This window comes from Hypomesus nipponensis, chromosome 26, assembly GCF_054491055.1.
Source record: "Hypomesus nipponensis isolate SF chromosome 26, ASM5449105v1, whole genome shotgun sequence".
NCBI lineage: Eukaryota > Metazoa > Chordata > Actinopteri > Osmeriformes > Osmeridae > Hypomesus > Hypomesus nipponensis.
In genome coordinates this window covers 7552501-7577745 of record NC_140386.1, presented here as the reverse complement: position 1 = coordinate 7577745, position 25245 = coordinate 7552501, and the positions used below count along the sequence as shown (strand labels likewise).

The 25245-nt window shown below is 52.4% G+C and overlaps 3 protein-coding genes across 6 annotated transcripts in view; 2 read left to right on the top strand and 1 right to left on the bottom strand.

Annotated features, from left to right (window-relative positions):
- Positions 1-1537: 1537 nt before the first annotated feature.
- Positions 1538-5858, bottom strand: lpxn (leupaxin). 2 transcript variants are annotated; one of them, XM_084692477.1, is made up of 9 exons: positions 5803-5858; positions 4842-4963; positions 4663-4712; positions 4288-4387; positions 3556-3804; positions 2903-3070; positions 2627-2708; positions 2346-2494; positions 1538-2082 (listed from the first exon to the last, which is right to left on the bottom strand). In XM_084692477.1, the coding sequence occupies exons 1-9, from the start codon at positions 5813-5815 to the stop codon at positions 1816-1818; spliced, it is 1200 nt and encodes a 399-aa protein (XP_084548603.1). In that variant the 5' UTR covers positions 5816-5858; the 3' UTR covers positions 1538-1815. The 2 variants fall into 2 exon arrangements, with proteins under 2 accessions (XP_084548603.1, XP_084548604.1); XM_084692478.1 differs by having other exon boundaries at positions 4663-4709.
- A 635-nt stretch (positions 5859-6493) lies between these two features.
- Positions 6494-10625, top strand: znf692 (zinc finger protein 692). Of its 2 annotated transcripts, none has more exons than XM_084692475.1 (11): positions 6494-6829; positions 7085-7284; positions 7380-7411; positions 7552-8145; positions 8252-8327; positions 8421-8528; positions 8724-8771; positions 8918-8996; positions 9143-9257; positions 9552-9651; positions 9876-10625. In XM_084692475.1, the coding sequence occupies exons 2-11, from the start codon at positions 7100-7102 to the stop codon at positions 10147-10149; spliced, it is 1611 nt and encodes a 536-aa protein (XP_084548601.1). In that variant the 5' UTR covers positions 6494-6829; positions 7085-7099; the 3' UTR covers positions 10150-10625. The 2 variants fall into 2 exon arrangements, with proteins under 2 accessions (XP_084548601.1, XP_084548602.1); XM_084692476.1 differs by lacking the exon at positions 6494-6829 and adding an exon at positions 6843-6945.
- The window catches only part of fcho1 (FCH and mu domain containing endocytic adaptor 1), a 28604-nt gene continuing 13528 nt past the window's right edge, over positions 10170-25245 (top strand). The window contains exons 1-3 of one of the 2 annotated variants that reach the window (XM_084692473.1): positions 10170-10698; positions 17608-17660; positions 24095-24186. In XM_084692473.1, coding sequence (XP_084548599.1) covers positions 17634-17660; positions 24095-24186 — 119 coding nt within the window. In that variant the 5' untranslated portion in view covers positions 10170-10698; positions 17608-17633. The remainder of the gene's footprint in view (positions 10699-17607; positions 17661-24094; positions 24187-25245) is intronic. The other variant, XM_084692474.1, reaches the window with a different exon arrangement.

Genomic DNA, 25245 nt, shown 5'->3' with positions numbered 1-25245 from the left:
TTTATAAGAACCAGCGCTCGCATTTCATCATCCCCCCCTCCTTTTACGACGTGCCAAAAACCTTTTCCTCCCCCGTTTCGTGGACCATCGCATATCGTCCACTGTTTTACACCGTGTAACCCGTGCATGTTACCTGTGCTGATCCTCATTCCAGGACTGAGTCATCATCCTCTGAGTCGACCGCGTTATCTCGTCAACGTGACGTTAACAAGGTTTTCTGACGCCACAGGCAGGATCAATGCCAGCGGGGTTGGACGTGTCAGAGATGTTTAGCTGGATTCTAAATTCAAGCTGCCCTCTGAATCTCTTTCAGCTTCAAGGCTCTGAGAGCCTGCACGCAGGAAGCCGGACTAAACAAGGATCTCCACTCATAGCAGCTGAGGGACATGAGGCCAGGGCCTTGGGGGTAGAAGCCAGGGCCTTAGGGGTAGAGGCCAGGGCCTTGGGGGTAGAGGCCAGGGCCTTGGGGGTAGAAGCCAGGGCCTTAGGGGTAGAGGCCAGGGCCTTGGGGGTAGAGGCTAGAGCCTTGGGGATAGAGGCCCAGGGCCTTGGGGATAGAGGCCCAGGGCCTTGGGGGTAGAGGCCCAGGGCCTTGGGGGTAGAGGCCCAGGGCCTTGGGGGTAGAGGCCCAGGGCCTTGGGGGTAGAGGCCCAGGGCGTAGGGATACTGCACAGAGCAGGGTCAGGGCACCAGAGCAGAGACCTGCAGGGTCTAATCTGGTGGTGACAACTTGATTGATCTCCTCCTCAATACCTCCTCACACTCCTCCTCTCACTGCCTCCAGCCACACGTGCACCAGGAGCGAGGGGCTTCTTTTATGGAGCCCCAGGGCTCTCCTGGCCACGGGGCTTCAATCTGGCGGACGCGTCGCTCTGCCCCGTCTATACGGCAGGTCCGAGGCGGACATGTTGGCTCTGAGATGTGTCTGGACACGGTCCTGCTCCAGTCAGCGGTTTCATCAATCTCCTACAGCCCCGCTATTAAAGGAGCTAGTGTGAGGTTCTCTGAACTTGTCGCGTGCCAGAGCAAGCTGTCAGGATAAAGTAACAGACCCTGCCTGGCACCATACAGACCGTGCCAGTCGATGCCAGAGCGAGCTGTCAGGATAAAGTGATAGACCCTGCCTGGCACCATACAGACCGTGCCAGTCGATGCCAGAGCGAGCTGTCAGGATAAAGTAACAGACCCTGCTTGGCACCATACAGACCGTGCCAGTCAATGCCAGAGCGAGCTGTCAGGATAAAGTAACAGACCCTGCCTGGCACCATACAGACCGTGCCAGTCGATGCCAGAGCGAGCTGTCAATGTTTCATGGAGCGGCTTCCTGAGGAGGTCTGGACCCGGCCTACCCACAGCTGTAGACTAGAAGCCCTGCAGACAGCAGACTGGAGATCTTCAGTGGAAACCCAAGACTTCCCTTCAGGTAAAATAAAACATGGATGTGTGTATTCCTCTTTAAAATGTTAAGATGTGATCGTGGTGTAGGAAGTTCACCCACACCAGGTTCTAGTTCCTGTCTGAGTCCTTGAACATTGCGATGGTCACATGAATTTTATTTGATTGTGTGATGTACATTGTTTTTGCTGCTTGAGAGGGCTCAAAATAAAGTTAAGCAAAGTACGTTGCTTTGCATTCAATCCCAATCAATTTGTGTTATATCTACCTTTCCAACATCACAAACAAAATGCGATTCCCATCATGTAAATAAACACACATTCTCACAATTTCCCCACAGCAAAGGCAGACAAAGACAGTTGAGAGCTGGTTGACTTAAGACTAATTGGCAACATTCACGCTTATATTTTCCCAAACCGTTCAGACGAACAGTTTGGTGTGGCACATATTGCAGTACGGCTTCCCATCCTGCTCTTTGAACACCCCCTGGTTGAGCTGGCGGAGGCAGAACGCACAGACAAAGTGCTCGGGGTGGAACTTGTGCCCCATGGCGGAGATGCAGCGGCCGGCGATGGGCTTCTCGCAGCCCCCGCACAGGGTGCCCTGGCGGGAGTGGTAGTGCAGCGAGCACAGGGGTCGCCCGTCCATCTCCAGGAAACAGCCGTCCCTAAAGGGCTGGAGGCAGTCCTGGAGGAAGGGGGATGGAGGGGGCGGGGATGAGGGAGAGAGAGAGGCAGAGGGAAGGGAGGGGAAGGGAGGGGAAGGGAGAGGAAACAGGAGAAGGAGAAGGAGAAGGAGAAGAAGAAGGAGCAGAGCAAATTTTCTTGAGACTTCTAGAGTGGCACAGTAGCTGCTGCAAGTGTTTAGTAGTGAACATATACAGTATATATACTGAAGGTGCTGTGGATGGAGGCTCAGATTGTTGTGTGACGCCGGGGAGAAAGACTCACAGCACACACAAAGCAGTCTGGGTGCCAGGTGCCGTTAGCAGCCGTCAGGTAGTTGTCCCTCACTGGCTTCCCACAACCTGTGCACTTAGGGGAAAAGAGATCGTAGAAATCTTTGTTGCAGTACGGCTTCCCCTCTTTCTCCTGGTAGCCTAGTAGACACACACACACACAGTAGACACACGTACACAGACACAGTCGTAAGTGGACACACACACACGTTCTCAGACGGACGTGATAATGACGCGTTTAGACCTTCAGTCCACCGGGGGTCAGCATCTCACCTTCAGGACCGAACACGTCTCCACAGTGGGCACAGAAGAAGTGCTCGGGGTGCCAGGAACAGTCCATGGCAGTCAAGATGTTCTGATCACAGAGTTGCCAAGACCAGAATCGGGCAGAAAAAGAAAATAGCATGTGTGCTAACAGCAAATACCGTACATCATAAATACTTATATTAATATGCTGTACATTGATATTTCAATGGGATGGTTGGAAGATAGATTCATTGATGTATTTGGTTGATCCATACAAGGTTGTGATCCATCCTTGTGAAGTACCTGCAGAATGGGCCCCTTGCAGTAGGCACAGCGAGGAGAGAAGCGTTGATGGTAGTCGTGTTCGCAGTAGGCCTTGCCGTCCCTCTCGAAGAAGCCAGACAGCTCCGTCTTGCAGACCATGCACACAAAGTGCTCCGGATGCCACACCTCTCCCAGCGCAGAGATCATCTGAGGAGGAAGTGTGTCACAGGTGATACAGGAAGTGTGTCAGAGGTGATACAGGAAGTGTGTCAGAGGTGATACAGGAAGTGTATCAGAGGTGATACAAGAAGTGTGTCAGAGGTGATACAGGAAGTGTGTCAGAGGTGATACAGGAAGTGTGTCAGAGGTGATACAGGAAGTCCACTGGTTTCACTGTGTTGTTTTTCAACGTGAGATCGCCTCTGGGCTGCGGTAAGGGCAAAGAAAAAGCCTCCCGCGTCCGTGTACATTTACATTGAGTCATTTAGCAGACGCTCTTATGCAGAGTGACTTACAGTAAGTACAGGGACATTTCCCCCCCCCCCCCGAGGCAAGCAGGGTGAAGTGCCTCGCCCCAGGACGCAACGTCATTTTGCACGGCCGGGAACCGAACCGGCAATCTTATGATTTATTCGCCTGATTCCCTAACCGCTCAGCCATCTGACCCCCCCGTGTTCAGTCGGGAGGTTCACCTTTCCCACAATGCTCTTGCCACAGGAGGCACAGTGACCCTTGGCGGTGGTGTGGACGCCCATCTTCTCCATGTCCGAGTTCAGGTCACCCAGGAGGTCATCGATGGCGTCCACCTTCCTGCCTGGAGACGTTGTGGTCAGACTGGAGCTCTTCTCGTCCCCCCCTCCCTCTTTCCCTCGGTCGGTCTTTTTCATGCTCTTTTTTTGGGCGAGCGGGGGCGGAGTCTCTGGACGGTCGCTTCCTGAAAGCTAGAAAAAAAAAGATGAAGACGACTACTTTTTGAGCCTGTTTTCATAGACATGCCACCACTTTGAATACGAGTGCATTCATTTGACTTGCTCGTACTGCCCTCTGCTGTTTGATGGAATTATTTTCCCTAATAACCATTCCAATGTTATTTCCAATGTAATAATATTGATGTGTTCAATGACACCGACTCTCACGTGCAAAGTCCTTCTGTCGTAAACCTCGCCTGAGCCAGCTACGCCAACCGAGGGAGCCAGCGAGGAGTGAGTTAAATCAACATTACATTTAGTCATATAGCAGACGCTCTTATCCAGAGCGACTTGCAGTAAGTACAGGGACATTCCCCCCAAGGGAAGTAGGGTGAAGTGCCTTGCCCAAGGACACATCGTCATTTGACACAGCCGGGAATCAAACTGGCAACCTTCAGATTACTAGCCCAACTCCCTAACCACTCAGCCACCTGACTCCCTCAACATGACGCTCACCTCCTGACCCAGGCCCAGTAGGTCCTGCATGATAGAGTCCAGCTCCCTGGTAGCCGAGGCCGGGCTCAGAGGCGAGGCCTCCACCGGAGGTGGCAGCTTGCTGGGGCCGACGGAGAGACGGAGAGGGGGGGGGGTGGGGGTGGAGAGGAGGGGTCACACGAGAGCCCAGGACCCAACTGGGAACCAGTAGCTGCCATCTGAGTGTGGTGTATGTGGTGGGGGTGTGGTAGTGAATGGTAATGTGTGGTAGGGGTTGAGCGGCGTGGTAGTGAAGGGTAGAGTGTGGTAGTGGGAGGTCGTGAATGGTAGAGTGTGGTAGTGTGGGGAGGTAAAGAAAATGTCTCAGAAAAACAGACTGTTCTGCTACTGTCTCACCTGTACACATTAGTGCTGCTAGATCCCTTTCCTCTCTGTGAAATCACCTGCTGAATGAATACATTACAGAGACTGATGTCAGTTCCAGCTAGTACCGCACAGCAGGCAACAACTGGTTATAAACACAGTGGTTCGAGGCCCACAATTCCCTGGTAAATGTCCACAATGTCTTCTAACACCTGGCCATAACTGTGGGCGGCTGTGTCATCACTTCTTGCTGTGTCATCACTTCCTGTCCTGCTGGTCTGCAGTCCTGTTTCAGATCCGGTTGGATTGAGGATCAACTCCTCCAACAGAAGGTCTGTCACAAGATAAAAAAATACACATATATATATATGGAGTCAAATGGCTGAGCGGTTAGGGAATCGGACTGTTAATCAGACAGTTGCCGGTTTGTGCGATATGATGTTGTGTCCTTGGGCAAGGCACTTCACCCTACTTGCCTTGGAGGGATGTCCCTGTACTTACTGTAAGTCGCTCTGGATAAGAGCCTCTGCTAAATGACAAAATGTAAATGTATATACAGTATCAGCACCTCAAGGTACCCTATTGCATAAAGGGTGTTGCAGTTGTTGCAGCCGATTTGTTCCTGTTTCTTCAGGAAGTGGTTGCAAAGGTTAGGCTACTAACGAAATTACAGAAGTGAAAGCAAATTTGCCTGAATCTTTACTTTTGGACTCTTACAATAAAAAATGGTATTCCCAGTGAATGTTAAGGCAACAGTTATGGGTGGGGATTTGTATTATTAAATATATTGCAATCATCTATTATTAGATTATTATAGAGGTTATTTTCTATGCTGTTGTGCATCCCAATTCGTATAACAATGAAGTTGATGAAATAGTGAAGCTGTGAATATTTGTAATGAAAACAATCACAAATCTTTCAACACCTGTATCCTACGGTGAACTTTAACTTGAATATAGTACAAATTTGATATGTTGGAGAAATAGCTTAATAATGTCAAGTCAGTCAACTTCCACGTAAACTCTACAAGTTTACAGAGCACAATTTCATGGCTGAGCTATCTTACTTTTGTGTTCATCAACTTAATTCTTCAACACTTTGTCATCGAGTTTTCTACAAATTCCATATTTAGGCTACCATACATTACACTAACTGAACGTATGAAACACTTACCAAGCTCATCCATGCTTGCTTTGTCAGAGGATATGAGTCTATGATGGACTACGTGATCGTAGGGTGCATGCATGTGTGCGCGTGTGTGTGACAGTGCCTTCCGCTGCTTTTCATTTAGATAGGCTACTGGCACAAAAGTTTTTTCTTGAGTAAGCTTATGTATTAAAATCATCATGGGTCTTATGACTGCTGGTGCAGCTCGGTCCAATCTTTATTTTTCATAAATGTTTAAGAGTAGTCCGTAAATTCATGAGTTAATCATGTCAATCCGTTTATAATTACATTTACGTTCAATATCTGGCAGCATCGTGAGAAAACTTTATGGATTTGTAGTTTCCTTTGTATTATGTCATTTAATCATTTAAAACCACTTTGTCTGGTAGAGTCTAATATTGTCAAATTATTAGACTATTACCTAAATGTGGTTGTTTTCTGTATTTGATATGTCTATACACAGAAAACTAGGCCTACACCAGGCAGATGATAACCTACAGTTTACAATTAAAATGAGAACAAGGCTATAATTTGTGAGATTACAACATTCTACGGCTACCCAACAAAATTATGATGGCAGTTGAACTGCTCATTATAGCAGAATGAAGTTGCCTAATATGGAACGTAAGCATGTTTCAGACCAGCTCAGCCCCGAGGGGCGGAGTTTCTGCTTTCGAATGGTTCTAATTCGTCGCACGGAAGGTAGGCGTTAGGAAGAAAGCTCCGCCTACTCGGGTCATTCCGTGTTCCAAAAAATGAACACGGGTTGTTTGCTTTCCGTTTAATTCATTTTTTTTGTTTAGCCTTAAAGCGACTGTGCGGTATTAGGCTATAGCCTGTTATAAAATCGCAATACGGTAGGCTACCATGTTATTGTAATCCGAAAATCACACAAAACAGCATTGTTCCAGCCTACCAGAAATTATGTCGGGAGAGATCTTAAAACGGCAACACAAGATGGAGAGTGGGCCCCTCTAAAATCCAATGCACCGCTGCCAAGCTAACCTTTCTGATCGATATAGTTGTTGCCAAGGTAAGGCGCAAGAACGTGTGTTATGGTTTAACGTCAATACTTGTTACTGACAGGAACGTTCGTCGTGGCATCAGTTATTTATAGCCGTGGCACTGGCAGTTGTAAATAGAACCTAGGTACTGTATAACCTATTAGGAAAACATCTTATGACACTTGATCACATTTTCTACCAAGTTATGATTTGTTTATAATTTGAGTTTTTTAAGAATCGGTAAGTTGTGATTTAACCCATTGTTGCTTGACAATGACGGACAGAAAAAGAGTCCAGATATGGCGACCGACCCGTCGTCAACTTCTCCCCGGGTAGAGCAGCGTCGCCAGCGGAGGAGAGAGCTAGATGCCAGAAGGAGTAAATGTCGGGTGCGTCTGGGGTCTAGCCAGCAGAGTTGGGGTCAACTGAAAGACAGTCTCGGCTACTCTCTTCACTCCGAGTTGGCGCGTCATCTACTGGACAGGTTTGACCTCGTACGCTACTCTTTACCAGCAAAGTTAAATACAGTTTATGGTAAACTTGCTACACATTCATGTGCGTTTTACTCCCTTTTCTCAGTTATTTTTCCAACGTGTGCTCCAGATGCTCAGGTAATGGATTGACTGATGACACTTTGTCAGAGACAAGTCAGATTTTTCTTTCTGACATGAAAACATGCATAATGTGTCCTTGTGCTACAGGCTATGGGGTGCTTACAAAGATAAACAAACTGTGTACTTTTCCCTTCTAGGTGGTGCAAAGGAGAACGCAATTGTGACCTCAAACGAGTCATTGCACGCTCTCATCCTGCTGGTTCACCATCATGGGCAGCATTGTCCCTTCCCTCCCTCCCCACAGCCAGGCCCAGTTAAGCAGGGTGAAACACCTGGGCCCCAGGACCCGGCGCAGGAACCGACGCCCAGAAGTAGGCGTGGCAGGAAGCGTGTAGAGCCTGGCACGGTCGAGACAGACTCCGCCCCTCCCAGAGGGTTGTGGGACCAGGAAACGGAAGCATCACCTTATGTGTCGGAGGCAGAGCTGTGTTTGGGCTACGTCTGTGAGAAGGGTCATCTGCTCTCGTGGGGTCCCCGGCAGGGGGGACGCGGAGCGGGTTGCAGCCCAGACTCCGGGCCTGGGGGTGACGTGACAAGCTCCACCCCCTCAGCTCCGAGCAGGCCTGGAGGGCAAAGGGGGAGAGGGCTAAGGGCGATGGCCCCCAACCAGGGTGCAGGTCGGGGTGTGAGGCCCAGAGAGAGAGCTCACGCTGGAGCTGTGGAGACACAGCAATCAGGGGAGGAGCTGGTCTACCAAACCACCACTGAATTGAGTGACGGGAACTTGACAGGTGTTATATCTTAACGTGCGGTACACCCGCTTACCTGACATCTTGAGTTATCAGGGGTTGATATGGGATGGTGGGCGTTTGCTCAACTTTGCTCTCACACATCCAGGAAATGAACAGCAGGAGGGGGAGGAGGAGGAGCCAGGAAGTGATTCCCCAGGGTTTGAGATGTCATTGAATGATTGGTAAAGTAGTCAGTGTCATAAGACTTCCTTGTGTGTCCTGGAGATTCGAATCAAAGCCAATCCAGACTCACGTTAACCGAATCCTTTGTTCAGGCAGGAAAATGACAGCAAGAAGGGAGATGCCAGGCACCTGGAGAGGGAAAACGACAACCGCGAGGATGAAAACATCACCGAAGAGATCGCCGGGAATTCGCCTAAAAGGTCTTGTTTTGCCAAGAAAGTAAATCAAATTTTCCTGACTAGGAGAACCTTCATTTTGGTGTGTTACCACAGATGATCTGTAGGGGGAAACAGAGGAAAGCAATTGAGTTTTAAATGGGCTGCTGAATCAAGGATAGGTGACAGGCTGTTCAAGCTTTTGAAGTCCATGTACAATGATTTCTCTAATGCTTTCAGATCCATGCCGACGGAGGATGTCACTCTGAGCGTACGCAGAAAGAAAAGGTCTGCTTTCCCTCCCTTTACTGTATGTCGCTTTGGATACAAGCGTCTGCTGAATGAAAACATTCTCGCATCGCATTTTTTGTAACGCTATTTGCAAACGTTTTTTTGGGGCTAATTCGATGCTCCTGCCCGTCCTCTCCTTACAGAAAAGCAGCCCCCAAAGCCATGCTGCCCTGTGAGTTTGAGGGCTGCGGTCAGATCTTCTCCACTGTTCAGTACCTCAACGTAAGTACTGCCAGCCCAGGAGCGCAACACGGTTTCATCTGGACAGAAGCTTCTAGCCTACTTCCAACGTCCACCGCACAGGACGTGATAACATTTGGATTCCTGTCGTTCTCTGCCCTCACGTTCTCCCCCCGCCTGTCTCCCAGTACCACGTGAAGTACAAGCACGTTCACCAGAGGAGCTTCCTCTGCCCTCAGCCCTCGTGTGGGAAGTCCTTCAACTTCAAAAAGCACCTGAAGGAACATGAGAAACTGCACAGCAGTGAGTCTCCTGCACATCCGGGGGGTGTAGCTCAGTGGTTAGAGGGTTAGGGTCTCTGCAGATAAGAAGGTTGCAGGTTTAAATCCACCCCTGGGCTCCATGAAGGTTGTTTGGGATTAAAAGCGTCTGTTAAGGCCTTCCTTCTGTACTGTTGATTGGTCCACAAAAATCACAAAGCATAACCTTTCTAGAACCTCTAATAGTGCATGTATCACCAGTATAGATTGCGGGAGCATGTCTATATTAGCATATCAGTGTTGGTCATGTGATAATCGTGTTTTCTTGTCTCTGGAGATCAAAGGGACTTCATCTGTGATCGCTGCGGCGGAGCTTTCCGGAACAACAGCCAACTGCTGATCCACTACCGCACACACACCGGGGAGAAACCCCTCCAGTGAGCCCTCTTCATCCTCCCATACACTCTCCACCCTCCTCTTCATCACGCTCAGGAAGTCTGCCAATGTCCTCCCATCTATTTCCTCTTCCTTCCTGCCTCCACTTCAGCTCTCCGCTTCTTTCACTGTTCCATCCCTCTTTCCCCTTTCTTTCGTCTTCCGTTCCTCCTTCTGGTACCGTCCTCACCCACCCTCCCTCCCTCTTTCCCTCGCCCACCCCCAGGTGTGAGGTGTGCGGCTTCGCCTGCAACCAGAAGGCCTCTCTCAACTGGCACATGCGGAAGCACAACATGGAGAGCAGCTACCAGTTCCCCTGTCAGTTCTGCGGCCGGCGCTTTGAGAAGAGATACAATCTGAGCACCCATCACCGCCGGAGCCATCCAGAACGGGTTCTGGGTCACGCCAACACCCTCGACATCGCCACGACCCCCGAGGAACCGCCGCCAATCCCCGGCCCCAGTGACAAACTGGTCAAATCAGAACTGACTCTACCGTAATACGGAAACTGCTCTGGATTTATTGTATTGAGAAAGGGACAAACTGGGGAGAGTTAGGCGTTTTTGAGAGACTGTGTTTTTGGCTCTGATGCTGACCAGCCTTGAATGATTCATCTTTTATGGGAATTATGGATTCAGTGTATGCTTTGCATTTCCCTTCGTCTTAAAAGCAATGACAGCTGGCCATGATGTATTATATCTTTTAAAAATACGTTAAGATTTTTTCATTTCAAATAAGTTAATAATACGATTTCTAGTAGGCGTTATCGCTATAATTTTTTACATCCAATGAGCAAACAAAACACTCTCAGAGACCCGCCTCCTTGTGGTTGCCATACCTACAATATAGTTCTCCCTCTCAGTAGTGATTGACGTTAGATCCAGTCAATGAGGTCAGCGGTAGGCGGGAGTTTGTTATCGTACTGAACTGCCTGGCGAATTTCTCGCTACTATTAAATCTCCCTGGGTACACGCTTCGTTTGGACCGAGGCAGGTGAATGATTGGGAATGGATAATGTACTATAAAGGTTATCAGGAATCCACGAACAGGTAATGATTTGTTTTTAAGGCTACCATGATCTGTAAAATGAATGTGGACCAAAATTAGCGCGAGGAACTGCACAAAAAAGCCTACTTCGGCAGCCTGACAGTCAACAGACAATGTAATTCAAACGTGCAGATGTAGCGTCATCCACAGAACGACAAAGTACGAAAACTCATTTTGTTTGGCATAGGAGATGATATAACAGTTATATTTGGTCATGATAGACTTGTCTGTTGTATGTTGGTCGTTTTATACGTGGAGCTGTATTTCAATCATTAAGCTGTTGGTATTTCAATAGGACAACCGCTTTCTCGGTCAAATAAACGTCACTACCTCGTTATCAAAGTTTTTCTTAGCATGTCTCTAGCGGCTGCATGAGGTCGCCCCGGAGTATATGCAATTACATCCTCAGTTTAGTTTCACGTCTTCATCCATCAATTTACTGGCTGCCTAGACAACTTTGTCTGTAAACAGCCATTAGACACTGCCAGACTGATAAGAAACTTCGGTCAGAGTTTGGTCTTAGCTCACACGAAGACGTCATCACGTATGTAAAGACACTGTGCATGGTTCAGTCTCCATATGATATTTGTGGTGGCTTTAGTGAGCCTTTCAAAATGACAGTTGTTCCCCCTCGAGTTTCAAAACAACCGTTATTATGATCTCACAGTTGTTAAAAGTGCAGGTGTTCTAAATTTTAGGCTACATACTTGACTGACTCATGGAGATGCATAACACAAGACTAACCGTGTTCAGTAGGTTCATTTGCTTGATGGCTGTTCAGGCGTAAACATCTAGGAAATGGAGAGTTTTGTAGTTTCACTTCTGATAATGAGACGAGTTAACAACTTGTTGATGTTTTCCATTTTAAAGGTTTGAGAACTGAGAGGATCATACACAGTAAAAATAAAAATACAATCTATGGTCAGGATGTGGAAAGAACACTTTGATGGAAGTTTGTTTTTATAAGATTGAGAAACAAAAACATCCAACATGTGCGGCTAACTTTGGTCTCCTCTTTAGCCACCTGTGTTTAACCACATTTGCCTCGATTCCACCACAGTAACGAAACTTCTAGATCGTGTAGTAGCTGGAGAGGACTGCAAGACAAGCATCCATGTTTCTCAACAGACGGTTGGCATTTTAGGCCAACTCGGCGGCGTTAAGCAACAGCAGCAGGCCGATTATGTGCTCTTCCTATCCGAAGCAGGAGGGGTTAGAGCTTTGCTGGAGGGGTGTGTGGAAGGGGAGCAGCTTGCCGCTGGTCCCCAGCATGATGCCCTCCCAGCGGGCAGGAATGCCGAAGGGCAGGCAGGGCAGGCCATTAGAGCTGGAGGTCTTATCGAGCTGAACGGTGGAGGATTTCCCACCCACTACTGCGTTTACTGAGCTGGGGTCGTGATGCCCATGCGCTGCCAACCACAGGTGCCCATTAGCTCACCTCTCGCTGCGCCGCATGGAACGGCACCATACCTAGCCTAGCACACGCACAGTGTGGCATTTAACCTAGCACGCAACATGGCGTAACACACAGCCCAGAGCACGTCATACACCACACAAGCTAGCACCCAGCAACACACAGTACAGAGCTAGCAACACGACACACAACAAACAGTACGCCACAAGCCACACAGCTATATCCACTGTCCTCAGAGTGCCTGGGAGGGTGGAGAGAGAGCGAGGATGAGAGAGAGCGAGGATGAGAGAGAGCGAGGATGAGAGAGAGCGAGGATGAGAGAGAGCGAGGATGAGAGAGAGCGAGGATGAGAGAGAGCGAGGATGAGAGAGAGCGAGGATGAGAGAGAGCGAGGATGAGAGAGAGCGAGGATGAGAGAGAGCGAGGATGAGAGAGAGCGAGGATGAGAGAGAGCGAGGATGAGAGAGAGCGAGGATGAGAGAGAGCGAGGATGAGAGAGAGCGAGGATGAGAGAGAGCGAGGATGAGAGAGAGCGAGGATGAGAGGCTGGGGAACGAGAGCGCTACTTTGCATTTAGATTTGAGTGGACTCTGTCGTGGGTCTGTTGTAGCATGATCAGGAGGACCACACACACACACACACACACAACTCATTTTGTCACTGAAAAATATCCCCTCATACTTGACCCATATGCAGCCTTGATATTCTGCCCATATTATCTCACTCCCTTTCCAGCTCTCTCCTCCCAGCCCATCCCTCCATGCCTTCCCAGCCCTCGCAGCTCTGTGCTGGGGGTCTAAATTATGGATTGCCCCCTGAAATGTAGGCTAGGGTGCCCCTGGCTCCTCTCTCCCCAATGCCAAGCAGGGTATAGCGAGGCGTGGCCCGGGGCCTGGGCCTGGGCCTGGGCCTGGGACTGAGCATAGGGTCCATAGCAGATGGAGCGTTCCTCCGGTGTCCTTCACGGGCCAGGCCGAAGGAGCTGGCCAGGCTTGGATCTATTTCTGGGTTACTGGTTCACGGCATGCTGTGGCCACTAGGCATGAGTGATATGGAGAGTTGGATGGTGTTGGAGGATTGCCCCGGCCAGCGGAGATCCCAGCCCAGGTTGTTTACTATGGCCCTGTGGGTGGCTGCCAAGGCTGGAGTCTCCTGTGGAGGCCTGTACGTCATAGCTTTTACAATGTTGTTTTGTTGTGCTGTAAAACAAAGGCTAAAGCTGTGTGCGTTTGTGTGTGTGTGTAAGTTTAAGTGTCCTTCATCCACAAAGCACATGGCGATGTCAAAACAAACAAAAAAAACGCAGAGACGGTTTAAACACGAGTCCTTTTCATAACATTTCATCACAATTCACTACGACGTGGTCGAGCCTAGAAGCTAGTGACACTGGACCTCTATATTGCTCGTGTGTGTGTGTGTATGCGGGCGCGCGTTGTGAATGCCTCCATCGCGCACAAGCGCCCGTGTTCGAGTAGACAAAACGGGCAACGCCTGTCGTCATGCCTGCTCTCACAGCTGGCTGTCAGACCTGGAAGAGATGTCTGCCTGGGACACTGGCCTGGACCATGCTGGACTCTGCTGTACGCTGCACAGACAAAAGCCCATATTGAGGCCAGGACAATGGGGAGCGGGCTGGGCTGGTGCTGCTGCTGCTGCTGCTGCTGCTGCTGCTGCTGCACAGCCAGGCTATGTTACGCTGCAGTGTGTTGTTCATGGGTGTAGCTGGTCACAGTAGGGTTGTTCATGGGTGTTGCTGGTCACAGTAGGGTTGTTCATGGGTGTTGCTGGTCACAGTAGGGTTGTTCATGGGTGTAGCTGGTCACAGTAGGGTTGTTCATGGGTGTAGCTGGTCACAGTAGGGTTGTTCATGGGTGTTGCTGGTCACAGTAGGGTTGTTCATGGGTGTAGCTGGTCACAGTAGGGTTGTTCATGGGTGTTGCTGGTCACAGTAGGGTTGTTCATGGGTGTTGCTGGTCACAGTAGGGTTGTTCATGGGTGTTGCTGGTCACAGTAGGGTTGTTCATGGGTGTAGCCGGTCACGGTAGGTGTTCCCTGCCACCATAATAAGGGAATCAGGGCAGATGTGTTCATGGGAGTCCTCATGTGTGTTAATGCTGGAAGTCGCCCAGTCATCAGATTGTCTATGGTTGGAGCATGTGTTATGCATGTGCTATGATGTTATGGATGACGCTTTGAAGCTAGGGGATGATGATGATGGGTATGCAGGGTTTCCCACAGAAAATGTGTTAGTTAAGGTGGTAGGGTGGGGTTGGGGGAGGGGGATTCAAGGTTTGAGCCCCCCCCATACGTTGCTTTGGAGAAAGAAGAACAATAATGTTCCGGAGGTGCCCTGTGGTGAGTCATGTCTGTCCATGCCAGCTCAGGTTGGTAAAGAGCTGTGCTCTGCTGTGTTGCAGCCTCTCTGTCGCTTGTCTCTGCCCTTGGCAAACACCTCGGATGGTTTTCTGGCAGGACGAACCCGCTCGTGTGTCCGTCTGAGGGCTTTAGATGCCCTGCCGTCCCCCTGCCCAACACCCCCTCCTGGTGGGCTGGCCGGCCCCGCGGCAAGATCACTGCCTACTCTCCTGTTTGGGCCTGGGGTCTGTTTTAGAGGTCGGTGGCTTTTGCTCTGCTCTGCTCCCCTCTCCTATCTATTCTTCCCTCCTCTCTCCTCTCCTCTCCTCTCCTCTCCTCCTACTGCCTTTGTGCCAGTGACAGATGGGGCCATTAAGATCCTCGCAGACCATCTTCACAAGATTCTTGGCTGTCCTTACTTTTACCCAGCTCCCACCCCTCCCCCAAAGATGGAGGAGCCTGGTAGTTGCGCTTGTCAGGGAGGGTGGAGACAACAGACATTCCCTTACAGCATCCTGCCTTCTGGCTCAGCAGGTGGAGGAGACGGGGGGGGTGGGGGGCTAGTTGGGGGTGAGGACCAGGGCAGGGTGCCTCTGCTGAAGTGCCCACCCTCAGAGAAGCATCTGCCTCCAGCCTCTCTCTTAACCCCCCCCCCCCCCTGTGCCTGAATAAGGGCGGGGAGAGACCATTTATTTCCTGCCAAAATCAAACAGAGAGAAAAGCCCAGACAGGGACATTTTGTTGGGGGGGAGAGGAGAGCCGGTGTGTCCTTTCTTTCTTTCTCTCTCTCTCTCTGTCTGTCTGTCTGTCTGTCTGTCTGTCTGCCTGTCTGTCTGTCTGTCTGTCTGTCTGTCTGTGTGTGTGTGTGTGTGCCAGGGTGGAGCCACGGTCGGCAATTGACTCAAACTGCCTTAAAGTGACTGTGTGTGTGTGTGGTCAAGAATAGATGTGCCACAAGCAAACTTCCACTGAACGCAGGGGCACAAAGGTGTTCTCTGCCATGGGCCACTATTTTCTTGTAGTCTCGAAGTTTCTGTAAAGTGTCTGAGTGGGGATGTAAACTCACGATCTTTGTTTTGTACCTTCTTAATTACACGGCTTTGTAGTGCCGCCGCCCACCACTGTGTTTAGATCATGAGCTTTGTAGCAGTCTGTGTGTGTGTGTGTGTGTGTGTGTGTGTGTGTGTGTGCCCTCTGCGAGTCTCACTGAGTCACTGAACAGCAGATGGTTGCACCACAGCACCCTGTACGGCGACGGTAGTCATCTCTGCACGTGAACGAGGATGAGGAGGACTGTTCTCTGATCCAGTCCCCCTGTTTACCTCGCGGTGGCCGTGATCCGCTGTCGGCTAAAGAAGGCTGAATGTCAGCTAGCCTCCACTGGCCCCCTCAGCTAGCCTCCACTGGCCCCCTCAGCTAGCCTCCACTGGCCCCCTCAGCTAGCCTCCACTGGCCCCCTCAGCTAGCCTCCACTGGCCCCCTCAGCTAGCCTCCACTGGCCCCCTCAGCTAGCCTCCACTGGCCCCCTCAGCTAGCCTCCACTGGTCCCCTCAGCTAGCCTCCACTGGCCCCCTCAGCTAGCCTCCACTGGTCCCCTCAGCTAGCCTCCACTGGGCCCCTCAGCTAGCCTCCACTGGTCCCCTCAGCTAGCCCCCCCCCCCCCCACATTACAACACCTGTCCGCTCCGACGGTGGCCGCCCAGCCCCCTCCAGCCTCCCGCCCCCCTCCCCCGGGGCGAGGCCCTGTGTGGGGGGCCAGGCCTGTGTGCCAGCCTGTCAGGATCTTCCATGCTGCCACTCTCAGGGCTAGGAGTGCTGAGTTAATTAACGAGGTGGCAGAGGGTGGGGGGGAGCTGAGGGGAGAGGGGAGGTGTGTGTGTGTGGGGGCGTCCAACGCGAGGTCTATGCCAGTAGCTGGGCCCGTGCCAGCAGAGAGAGAGAGAGAGAGAGAGAGAGAGAAGTGTTGTCGTCAGCAGAGCATAGACAGACAGCAGGCTGTCCTTTTCCCCCTCCTCTTCCTCCTCCTCCTCCTCATCTTCTCTCAAAATAACAGGAACCCCGAATGAGGCCTGTGGAAACACTGGGTCTGGAAGCGCAAGGTTATCACACACACACACTCACACAAACATTCATACCAAGTGATCCCTGTACTTCGCGCGGTACATCGTTCCATATCAAACCTCTGTCCTTCCTTCCCCCCCTGTCTGCTCCTTGCTGTTCCTCACGTAGTCCTACAGAGGAGACATTTGAGAAGGCCTCCGCTACCCCCACACACATTTGGCTAGTGTGGGTGGGTAGAGAGCTGCCCTGGGGTGTGTGTGTGTGTGGGGTAGGGGGTCAAAGGGTGTATTCTCAGCTGTGTCTGAGTTTCCCTGCCTCCAGTCACCTTGGAGAGGCTGCAGTGAGAGAGGCAGGAGTCACGGCGCAGCGAGGGGAGCCCGGGGGGCTGCTGGTGAGTCATGGTGCTGTGGAGGAGCCACGTCGCCCCGGGGGGGTCCGTCTCCCATCTCTGTCTGGCCCACCCGCGCCTCTGCAACCAGCCCGGCACCATGGAGCCTGGCTGTTCTAGATATCTCTCCCCCCCCCCCTCTCGTCTAACAGGCTGTGTACCTGCTGGCTGTTCTAGATACCTGTCCTCCCTAGCTGCAGTGCTCCCCACCACTGTCCCTCTCCCCCTCCCTCTCCCCCCCCCCCCCCCACCGTGTGAGTCGGTGTGTTTTGAAGCCTCTCTCCTCCCTCGGGACCCCTGGCCTCTATTTAAAGGTGTGACAGAGCTGTTGTCTCCTTGCCTACGTCTGCTTGTTTGGGAGGAACTCGCTCCAGTGCTTCCCCTTGCCTACCTGCCTGGGCTGCAGATGGCCGGGGGCTGGAGGGGTGGTGGGGGGGGGGGTGGTTGTTTTTGCAGTGGCAGGAGACCTTTTAAACTCCAATTCATTGCCGGGTGTGAGAAGAACGATTGGTACCTTAGCAAGCAGACCCGAAGGTACCACTGGATTGAGTGTGATCGATAGTACTGCGAAGCAGGGCGCACGTCAGTCTTAACACTCAATATGTGTGTGTGTGTGACTGTGTGTGTGTGACTGTGTGTGTGTGACTGTGTGTGTTCTCTAGCCTTAACGCTGCTCTCCTCTGTCGTTCACAGATCATTTTGAACCCATTTGAGCAACGATGGCCTTCTTCCAGAATAACTTCTGGGTAAGTCAACCTGCATTTAAGACATTCATCATGTTTCGCGGTCAATGTCATATGGCGGGGTGGGACGTGGCTAACTGAGGCCGGGGCTGAGGCTGGGGCCGAGGCTGGGGCCGAGGCTGGGGCCGGGGCTGGGGCCGAGGCTGGGGCCGGGGCTGATTCCCTTGCTGATTCTCCTGGCCCTCCATCTTGGGGAGGAGAGATGTCAGGTGTTGGTCACCCCCTTGGCCTCCCCCACACCAACCAGGTGTGTTCCACCTGTGCCAGGGCTCCCGCCTCACTGCCCACGGGGACGCCACGGAGGGAGGCTGTGCCAGAAGTCTGAACAACAGACCAGCTTGAGAGGAACCCAGCCTGAAATGAAATGTGGATAAGGAAATGAGATTTGTTTTTATCTGAAGGGTTCTGATGGTTCCTTAGGGTCCTTATCGTTTAGTCTGTGCTCTGATATCAAGTATGCGTGGCTTTTTGATCATAGTTTTTTTTGGTGTGTGGGGGAGGGGGGGGGGGGATGGCTGTGAATGCACGCGTGTGTGTATTTGTGTGCGTGTTCTGTGTGTAGTGACTGGCAGAGTGTGTCCTGGTGATGAGCCGGGCTAGGCTGTCGGCCTGGTAGAGATCCATGTTGTTTCATTACTTAACCACATCTTATGGTTCTTCCCTCTGGTTTCTTCCCACTTGTTTTTTGGGTTGTTCACAATGCGTGCTTCTTTTTTTGGCTACCCGCAATGCTTTGGGGCTGTCTTGTTGTTACTATCAGTGACCTATGCACTTTGTAAAGCTCTCTCTCGGAAGTCGCTTTGGATAAAAGCGTCTGCTAAATGTAATGTAAGTGTAGCTGACCACCACCAGGGCTTGGTCTAGGCCCTGGGCCTCAGTGGAGCGGACAAAGCCATTGTGTGGAACAAAGGCTGGCCAAGGACCTTCCCTCCAACTGGAAACCTCCGTCTTTCTCACCTCCCCCCCCCCCCCCCCCCCCGTCTATCTGGATGTCTCTATTTGTTCTATCCATCTTTCTCTCTGTCCTCTCACTCTATCTCAGCATCTTAATATCACTCTGTCTTTATCTCTTATGTGTTTCTCTGCTGCTGTCTAAATCCCTTGTTTGCCATCATAGTGGTGTGTGTGTGTTTGTGTGTGAGTGTGTGTCTGTGGTCTAAAGGATCTCCCCACGGGCAGAGTCGCAGGCCTGTTATCTGCCTCCCTGCTCATTGTAAGCAGCGAGTCGGCCGCCTCGCCTCACTGCTCTCGTCTAATAGGAAGCAGACGGGTGTCACAGGAAATGATGCGCAGGAAATGCTACCATCTCCGACGGAGTGGAACCAGGAAATCAATATTGACTCTAGTTTACATGGCTGCTCTGTTTACGTCTGTTTACTGGCTTACTTTGTGCTGCTTTAGTGCTGTTTAGTTCCCCCCCCCCCAATGTGCTCAACTGTACGGCGTCACCTAAAGCCTGTCCCGTTGTGTTAATTAAAACTTTGAAGTCATTTACGAGTAGAGGCTCATGGAAGCGCAAAATGTGCAGTCATCTCTTTTCCCGATGAGTAATCGTGTTTGGAAATGCGGCACTATGTTGTGTTTCGTGTGGAGAAGGGGGGGGGGGGTCCTCAATGAAGGGAGGCTCATATTTCAGTTGTATTGACAATTTTAGAAGCGAATGTCGCAGGGGGCTTGACAGGAGCCCACAGAGCAGCACCGATAGCCAACCTAAACCCTCACAGGAGACGAGGCAGAAACTCCCAAGACTGAGTCTGGGAATGGAAGAGACCTTGGGAGGAGCCGTGTGGTGAGGGATCCTCTTCAGAGACGGTCGGTGATGCAAGGAAGGGTTAGGGTTAGAGGAGAGGCGACGTGCTGTGTGCTCTGCATGGAAACACACTGGCTGAGACCGCAATATAACTACAGGACTACATCCTCCCTCTCTCATCCTCCCTCTCCTCTCTCCCCCCACACCCCTCCCTCTCCTCTCTCCCCCCCCACCTTTCCCTCTCTCATCCTCCCTCTCCTCTCTCCCCCCCCACCTCTCCCTCTCTCATCCTCCCTCTCCTCTCTCCCCCCCCACCTCTCCCTCTCTCATCCTCCCTCTCCTCTCTCCCCCCCCACCTCTCCCTCTCTCATCCTCCCTCTCCTCTCTCCCCCCCACCTCTCCCTCTCCTCTCTCCCCCCCACCTCTCCCTCTCCTCTCTCCCCCTCCACCTCTCCCTCTCTCATCCTCCCTCTCCTCTCTCCCCCCCCACCTCTCCCTCTCTCATCCTCCCTCTCCTCTCTCCCCCCCCACCTCTCCCTCTCTCATCCTCCCTCTCCTCTCTCCCCTCTCTCATCCTCCCTCTCCTCTCCCCCCCACCTCTCCCTCTCTCATCCTCCCTCTCCTCTCTCCCCCCCCACCTCTCCCTCTCTCATCCTCCCTCTCCTCTCTCCCCCCCCACCTCTCCCTCTCTCATCCTCCCTCTCCTCTCTCCCCCCCACCTCTCCCTCTCTCATCCTCCCTCTCCTCTCCCCCCCCCCACCTCTCCCTCTCTCATCCTCCCTCTCCTCTCCCCCCCCCCCACCTCTCCCTCTCTCATCCTCCCTCTCCTCTCCCCCCCCCCCACCTCTCCCTCTCTCATCCTCCCTCTCCTCTCTCCCCCCACCCCTCCCTCTCCTCTCTCCCCCCCACCTCTCGCTCTCTTCTTCTCTCCCTCTCTCTAGCTCTCTCTCTGTTTCTCTCTCTCTCATCCTCTCTCTTTTTCTCCATCTCTGTCTCTCTCTCTTTCTCTGCCCCATGTGTGTTCTTCTCGTGGTCAGCTCTCTCTGCTAAATCCGATTAATCGGAGCAGGATAGTAACTCACTGTCCTGTTAGAGAAAGAACCATTTCAGAGTGTTTGCCTTCAGGTTAGCAAGGCTGTACAAATGTCCTGTTGACGGTTGGAAATAAAACTCCCTGGCAGAGAGGAGCGAGGGGGAAGGAGAGATGGAGGCGGGGGGGGTGGGGGGGAGGGGTGGGGGGGAGACTGGACTGTGACAGGGTTTGTGCAGAGACATTGTGCTTGGTCTCTGTCATGTGTTGGCCCTGTGCTGGTCTGAGCCCTTCTCTCTGGCTCACGTGGCCCCCTGTACTGGGTGTGTGTGTGTCTGTGTGTGTGTGTGTGTTAAAGGGGCACGGGATGGTAGCTCATGCCAGTACTGCTCATCCTGCCACCTCACAACGGGGGCTGTTGATGTGTGTGATGATGGGGGGGGGGGGGGCAGGGGGCCGGGGGGCCACCCTGGTGCTCTCTGCCCCCTGCCCTGGGCACTGTCAGCTCTGCACCCTCAGCACTAAACGTCCATGAGTCAGCAAGACCTCCTGGTCCCTCTGACTGGCTCGCTTCCACCTGGCTCCGATATTACCGCCCTATCACAGGCCACAGTCATTATTACCGCCCTATCACAGGCCACAGTCATTATTACCGCCCTATCACAGGCCCCAGTCATTATTACCACCCTATCACAGGCCACAGTCATTATTACCGCCCTATCACAGGCCCCAGTCATTATTACCGCCCTATCACAGGCCCCAGTCATTATTACCGCCCTATCACAGGCCACAGTCATTATTACCGCCCTATCACAGTCCACAGTCATTATTACCGCCCTATCACAGGCCACAGTCATTATTACCGCCCTATCACAGGCCACAATCATTATTACTGCCCTATCACAGGCCACAGTCATTATTCCAGTCCTTATCCCAATCACAGGCATTATCGCTGGTTGAGCCCAGCTGTCCAACAGCACGACCCAGCGCTGCCACAGCCTGGTGCTGCGATGCTCCAGCTGTACCCTCCCCTGTGGTCCACTGCACCACTTACCCAATTAGGCAGCATGCTCAACAACAGGGGGGCTGACATGGCTTATCTAGCTAACCAGGCCTGCAGCACACAAGGCCTTGTAGTCTAGCTCTAGTCCTGGACTCTCTCTCTTTTCTCATTCCCTATTGCACTCTTTCTCTGTATAAATGTGTATACAAGAATGGATATATTTTATAGATTTTCTCTCTCTCTCCTTCCCTTCCTTCCTTCCTACCCTCCCTCTCTTTCTCTCCAGTAATTATCTTTGCTCAGGCCTGAGGGGGAAAGCCTGGATATGTTTAATTAGAATCAAGTGGAAGTGGTTAGCTGGCTGGCGCTTGTTCACAGAGGGTCCGGTAGTTTGTCTCCTCTGACACCAGCAGGCAGGGAGAGATGGGAGAGCTGGGAAGACCACTAAGAGAGAGGGAGAGAGGGAGAGGGAGAGAGAGGGAAAGAGAGGGGGGAGAGATACCCATCCTCTTCATCCTATACCTCTCACTACCTGGGGGAAGCAGGTCCCAGAGCAGAGCAGAGCAGAGCAGAGGGAGGGTGAAGCCGTTCCTTACGCGGCCAGACCGACTGAGCACGCTCAGTATGAGCTCCTCCAGACCGACTGAGCACGCTCAGTATGAGCTCCTCCAGACCGACTGAGCACGCTCAGTATGAGCTCCTCCAGACCGACTGAGCACGCTCAGTATGTGCTCCTCCAGACGGACTGAGCACGCTCAGTATGTGCTCCTCCAGACCGACTGAGCACGCTCAGTATGTGCTCCTCCAGACGGACTGAGCACGCTCAGTATGTGCTCCTCCAGACGGACTGAGCATGCTCAGTATGAGCTCCTCGTTCCAGTCTATGGAAAGGCCAGAGAATGTCTGAATTCTTCTGCTCTCCCCCAGTGCCCGACCCCCTCCCCCCTCCCAGCCCTCCTTGCAGTGTCATTGTAAAGAGCTCCTTCTGCATGAGGATAAGTGTGTTTGGTGTGTTTTGCCATCATACAGGGGAAATGTAAAGGGGAGAGGCCGGGGAGAGAGGCCGGGGAGAGAGGCCGGGGAGAGAGGCCGGGGAGAGAGGCCGGGGAGAGAGGCCGGGGAGAGAGGCCGGGGAGAGAGGCCGGGGAGAGAGGCCGGGGAGAGAGGCCGGGGAGAGAGGCCGGGGAGAGAGGCCGGGGAGAGAGGCCGGGGAGAGAGGCCGGGGAGAGAGGCCGGGGAGAGAGGCCGGGGAGAGAGGCCGGCATGACTCAGGGAACTGGACACCTGCGCGTGAACCGGCCAGCTCACCTTTCTCTGGTTTCGGGTTTCACCACAGCAGGGCTACAAAGGGAGGAGGCGGGCCACCAGGCCCAGGGGGGAGGCCTCCTGCTGGGCAGGGGGCAGTAGGGGGTAAGAGGGGGGTATCTGGTGTGGTCTGCTGGTGGTGGTGTAGATCCATACATAACTCCAAACCTGTGAACCCTGTTGAGGACACAAACTTCCTGGGTTAGGGGGGTGAAGGTCTCAAAGCAACCGCTGGTTGTTTTGATGTGTGTGTGTGTGTGTGTGTGTGTGGGTGGACAGGCGCCAACAGCAGCTCATCTGTGTGTGTGTGTGTGTGTGTGTGTGTGTGTGTGTCGTCTAGTCCCTTCTCCCAGACATTCCAGACATTCCTCTGCTACCTGAGAGAAGTGTGTGTCCTCTTCTCTGGGTATTTATAGTGCAGAGCAGAACCAGCTGCCTTCCTCTCTGAACCTCTCTAGAACGTTCCCTCTTGTGACATCATCACGTTGTGGGACGGGGCTATTTCGATACCGTTATCTCAGCAGGTGTGTGATAGCCCAAATGTGCCAACAGCATAATCCCAGGAGCAGGTGGGTTTGGGGGGAGGGGAGGGGAGGAAGGAATTTCGATTTCTAGGCTTCCTTGAAAGGATTTCATCACGATCGTTTGAGGAATATGTTAGCCAGACAAAAAATCGTAAACGTCGTAGAGAAGCCTGTCTCTCTAGGGAACAACGTCAACAGAACCAACTCGCCACAGGCATATTCTGGTATTATTTGAATATGAGTGGAAAACCGGAATGTCCTGGTAGCTCACTACATGATAAGTGAGTTTACCATAGGCTGAGGCCTCATCGCAGTGTCCCAGATTCAAATGTTTGCTGCCTGTCTCGCTGCCTGTCTCGCTGCCTGTCTCGCTGCCTGTCTCTCTCCCTGTTTCTTTCCCTGTCTCTCTCACTGTCTCTCTCACTGTCTCTCTCCCTGTCTCTCTCCCTGTCTCTCTCACTGTCTTTCTCACTGTCTCTCTCACTGTCTCTCTGCCTGTCTCTCTGCCTGTCTCTCTCCCTGTCTCTCTCCCTGTCTCTCTCCCTGTCTCTCTCCCTGTCTCTCTCCCTGTCTCTCTCACTGTCTCTCTCACTGTCTCTCTCACTGTCTCTCTCACTGTCTCTCTCACTGTCTCTCTCACTGTCTCTCTCACTGTCTCTCTCACTGTCTCTCTGCCTGTCTCTCCTGTCGCCCTTCACTGAGGCCTACAGTGACCTGAAAAACGTGGATGTTGAGTGGTTGGGATGAACGTTGTGCTGGGGCTGGGTGTCACCCTGGCGTTACCGTGGCGTCACCATGGCTGCCGTGTGCTTGTGTTTCCTGCAGGGGGAGAAGAACGCCGGCTTCGACGTGCTCTACCACAACATGAAGCATGGCCAGCTCGCTACCAAGGAGCTGGTGGAGTTCATCAGAGAGAGGTGAGGGTGGGCCGGGCTGTCTGGGGGGGGGGGGGTGGGGGGGGTGTTGTTGGCCTGTGTTGTGTTTGAGGATGGGGCTGGGAAGTGTGTGTGGGAGGGTGGTGTTGGGAACTCAGAGAAGTGAGAGAAGAGAAACTTCATTTCCCACATCACCTGCTGGAACAGAATAGCTGGGTAACCAGGCCAGTCCTTCTGAAGTCTTCCCAGCCTTGGCTTCAGTTTCCCCGGGGTTGGTCTTTGCTGCGCTGGGGGGAAGGGGGGGGGGGGTTCACTGGTCCGGGTCTCTGGAGAGGTGACATGTTGCACATTTCCTGGCAAAGCTTTTTTTCCTGTTCAAAGACACGTCTTTGATCTGACCCCCCCCTCACCCCTCTGCCCTCCAGTCCACACTACCATGCTGCATTTGAACTACGACCAAAACACAAGAGTGTCAAGGTACACACACACACACACAGAACATTACACAATCAGCAGGACAAGGAGTCCTCTGTCTTCTCTGCCTACAAATCCCACACACACACACACACACACTCTGCCCGGACCTGCTGTCCCAGAAAGATGGGAGTGTGTGTGTGTTCATTCATTGTCCTTGGGCTACCTGCAGTAAGTGTGTGTCGTCCTTCTTGAGAGCTCAGCCTCGCAAACACACACACACACCCCCCCTCAGTCGAGCTCTCCTCTTCACACACACACCCCCCCCCCCCTCAGTCGAGCTCTCCTCTTCACACACACACACCCCCCCCCTCAGTCGAGCTCTCCTCTTCACACACACACCCCCCCCCCCTCAGTCGAGCTCTCCTCTTCACACACACACACCCCCCCCCTCAGTCGAGCTCTCCTCTTCACACACACAACCCCCCCCTCAGTCAAGCTCTCCACTGGCTTGATATCACTTCTTAATGTCCAGACACAAGGCAGTAATGATACTGTGGGACCCATGGCTTAGTTTTCACATAGAAGAGCATAGATCTACAGGCAGGAACAGGTCTGTCAGACCAGTGTCATAACCTGCACAGAGATTCATCAGATAGAGGCCGATGCACATTCCCCCAGGGGAGG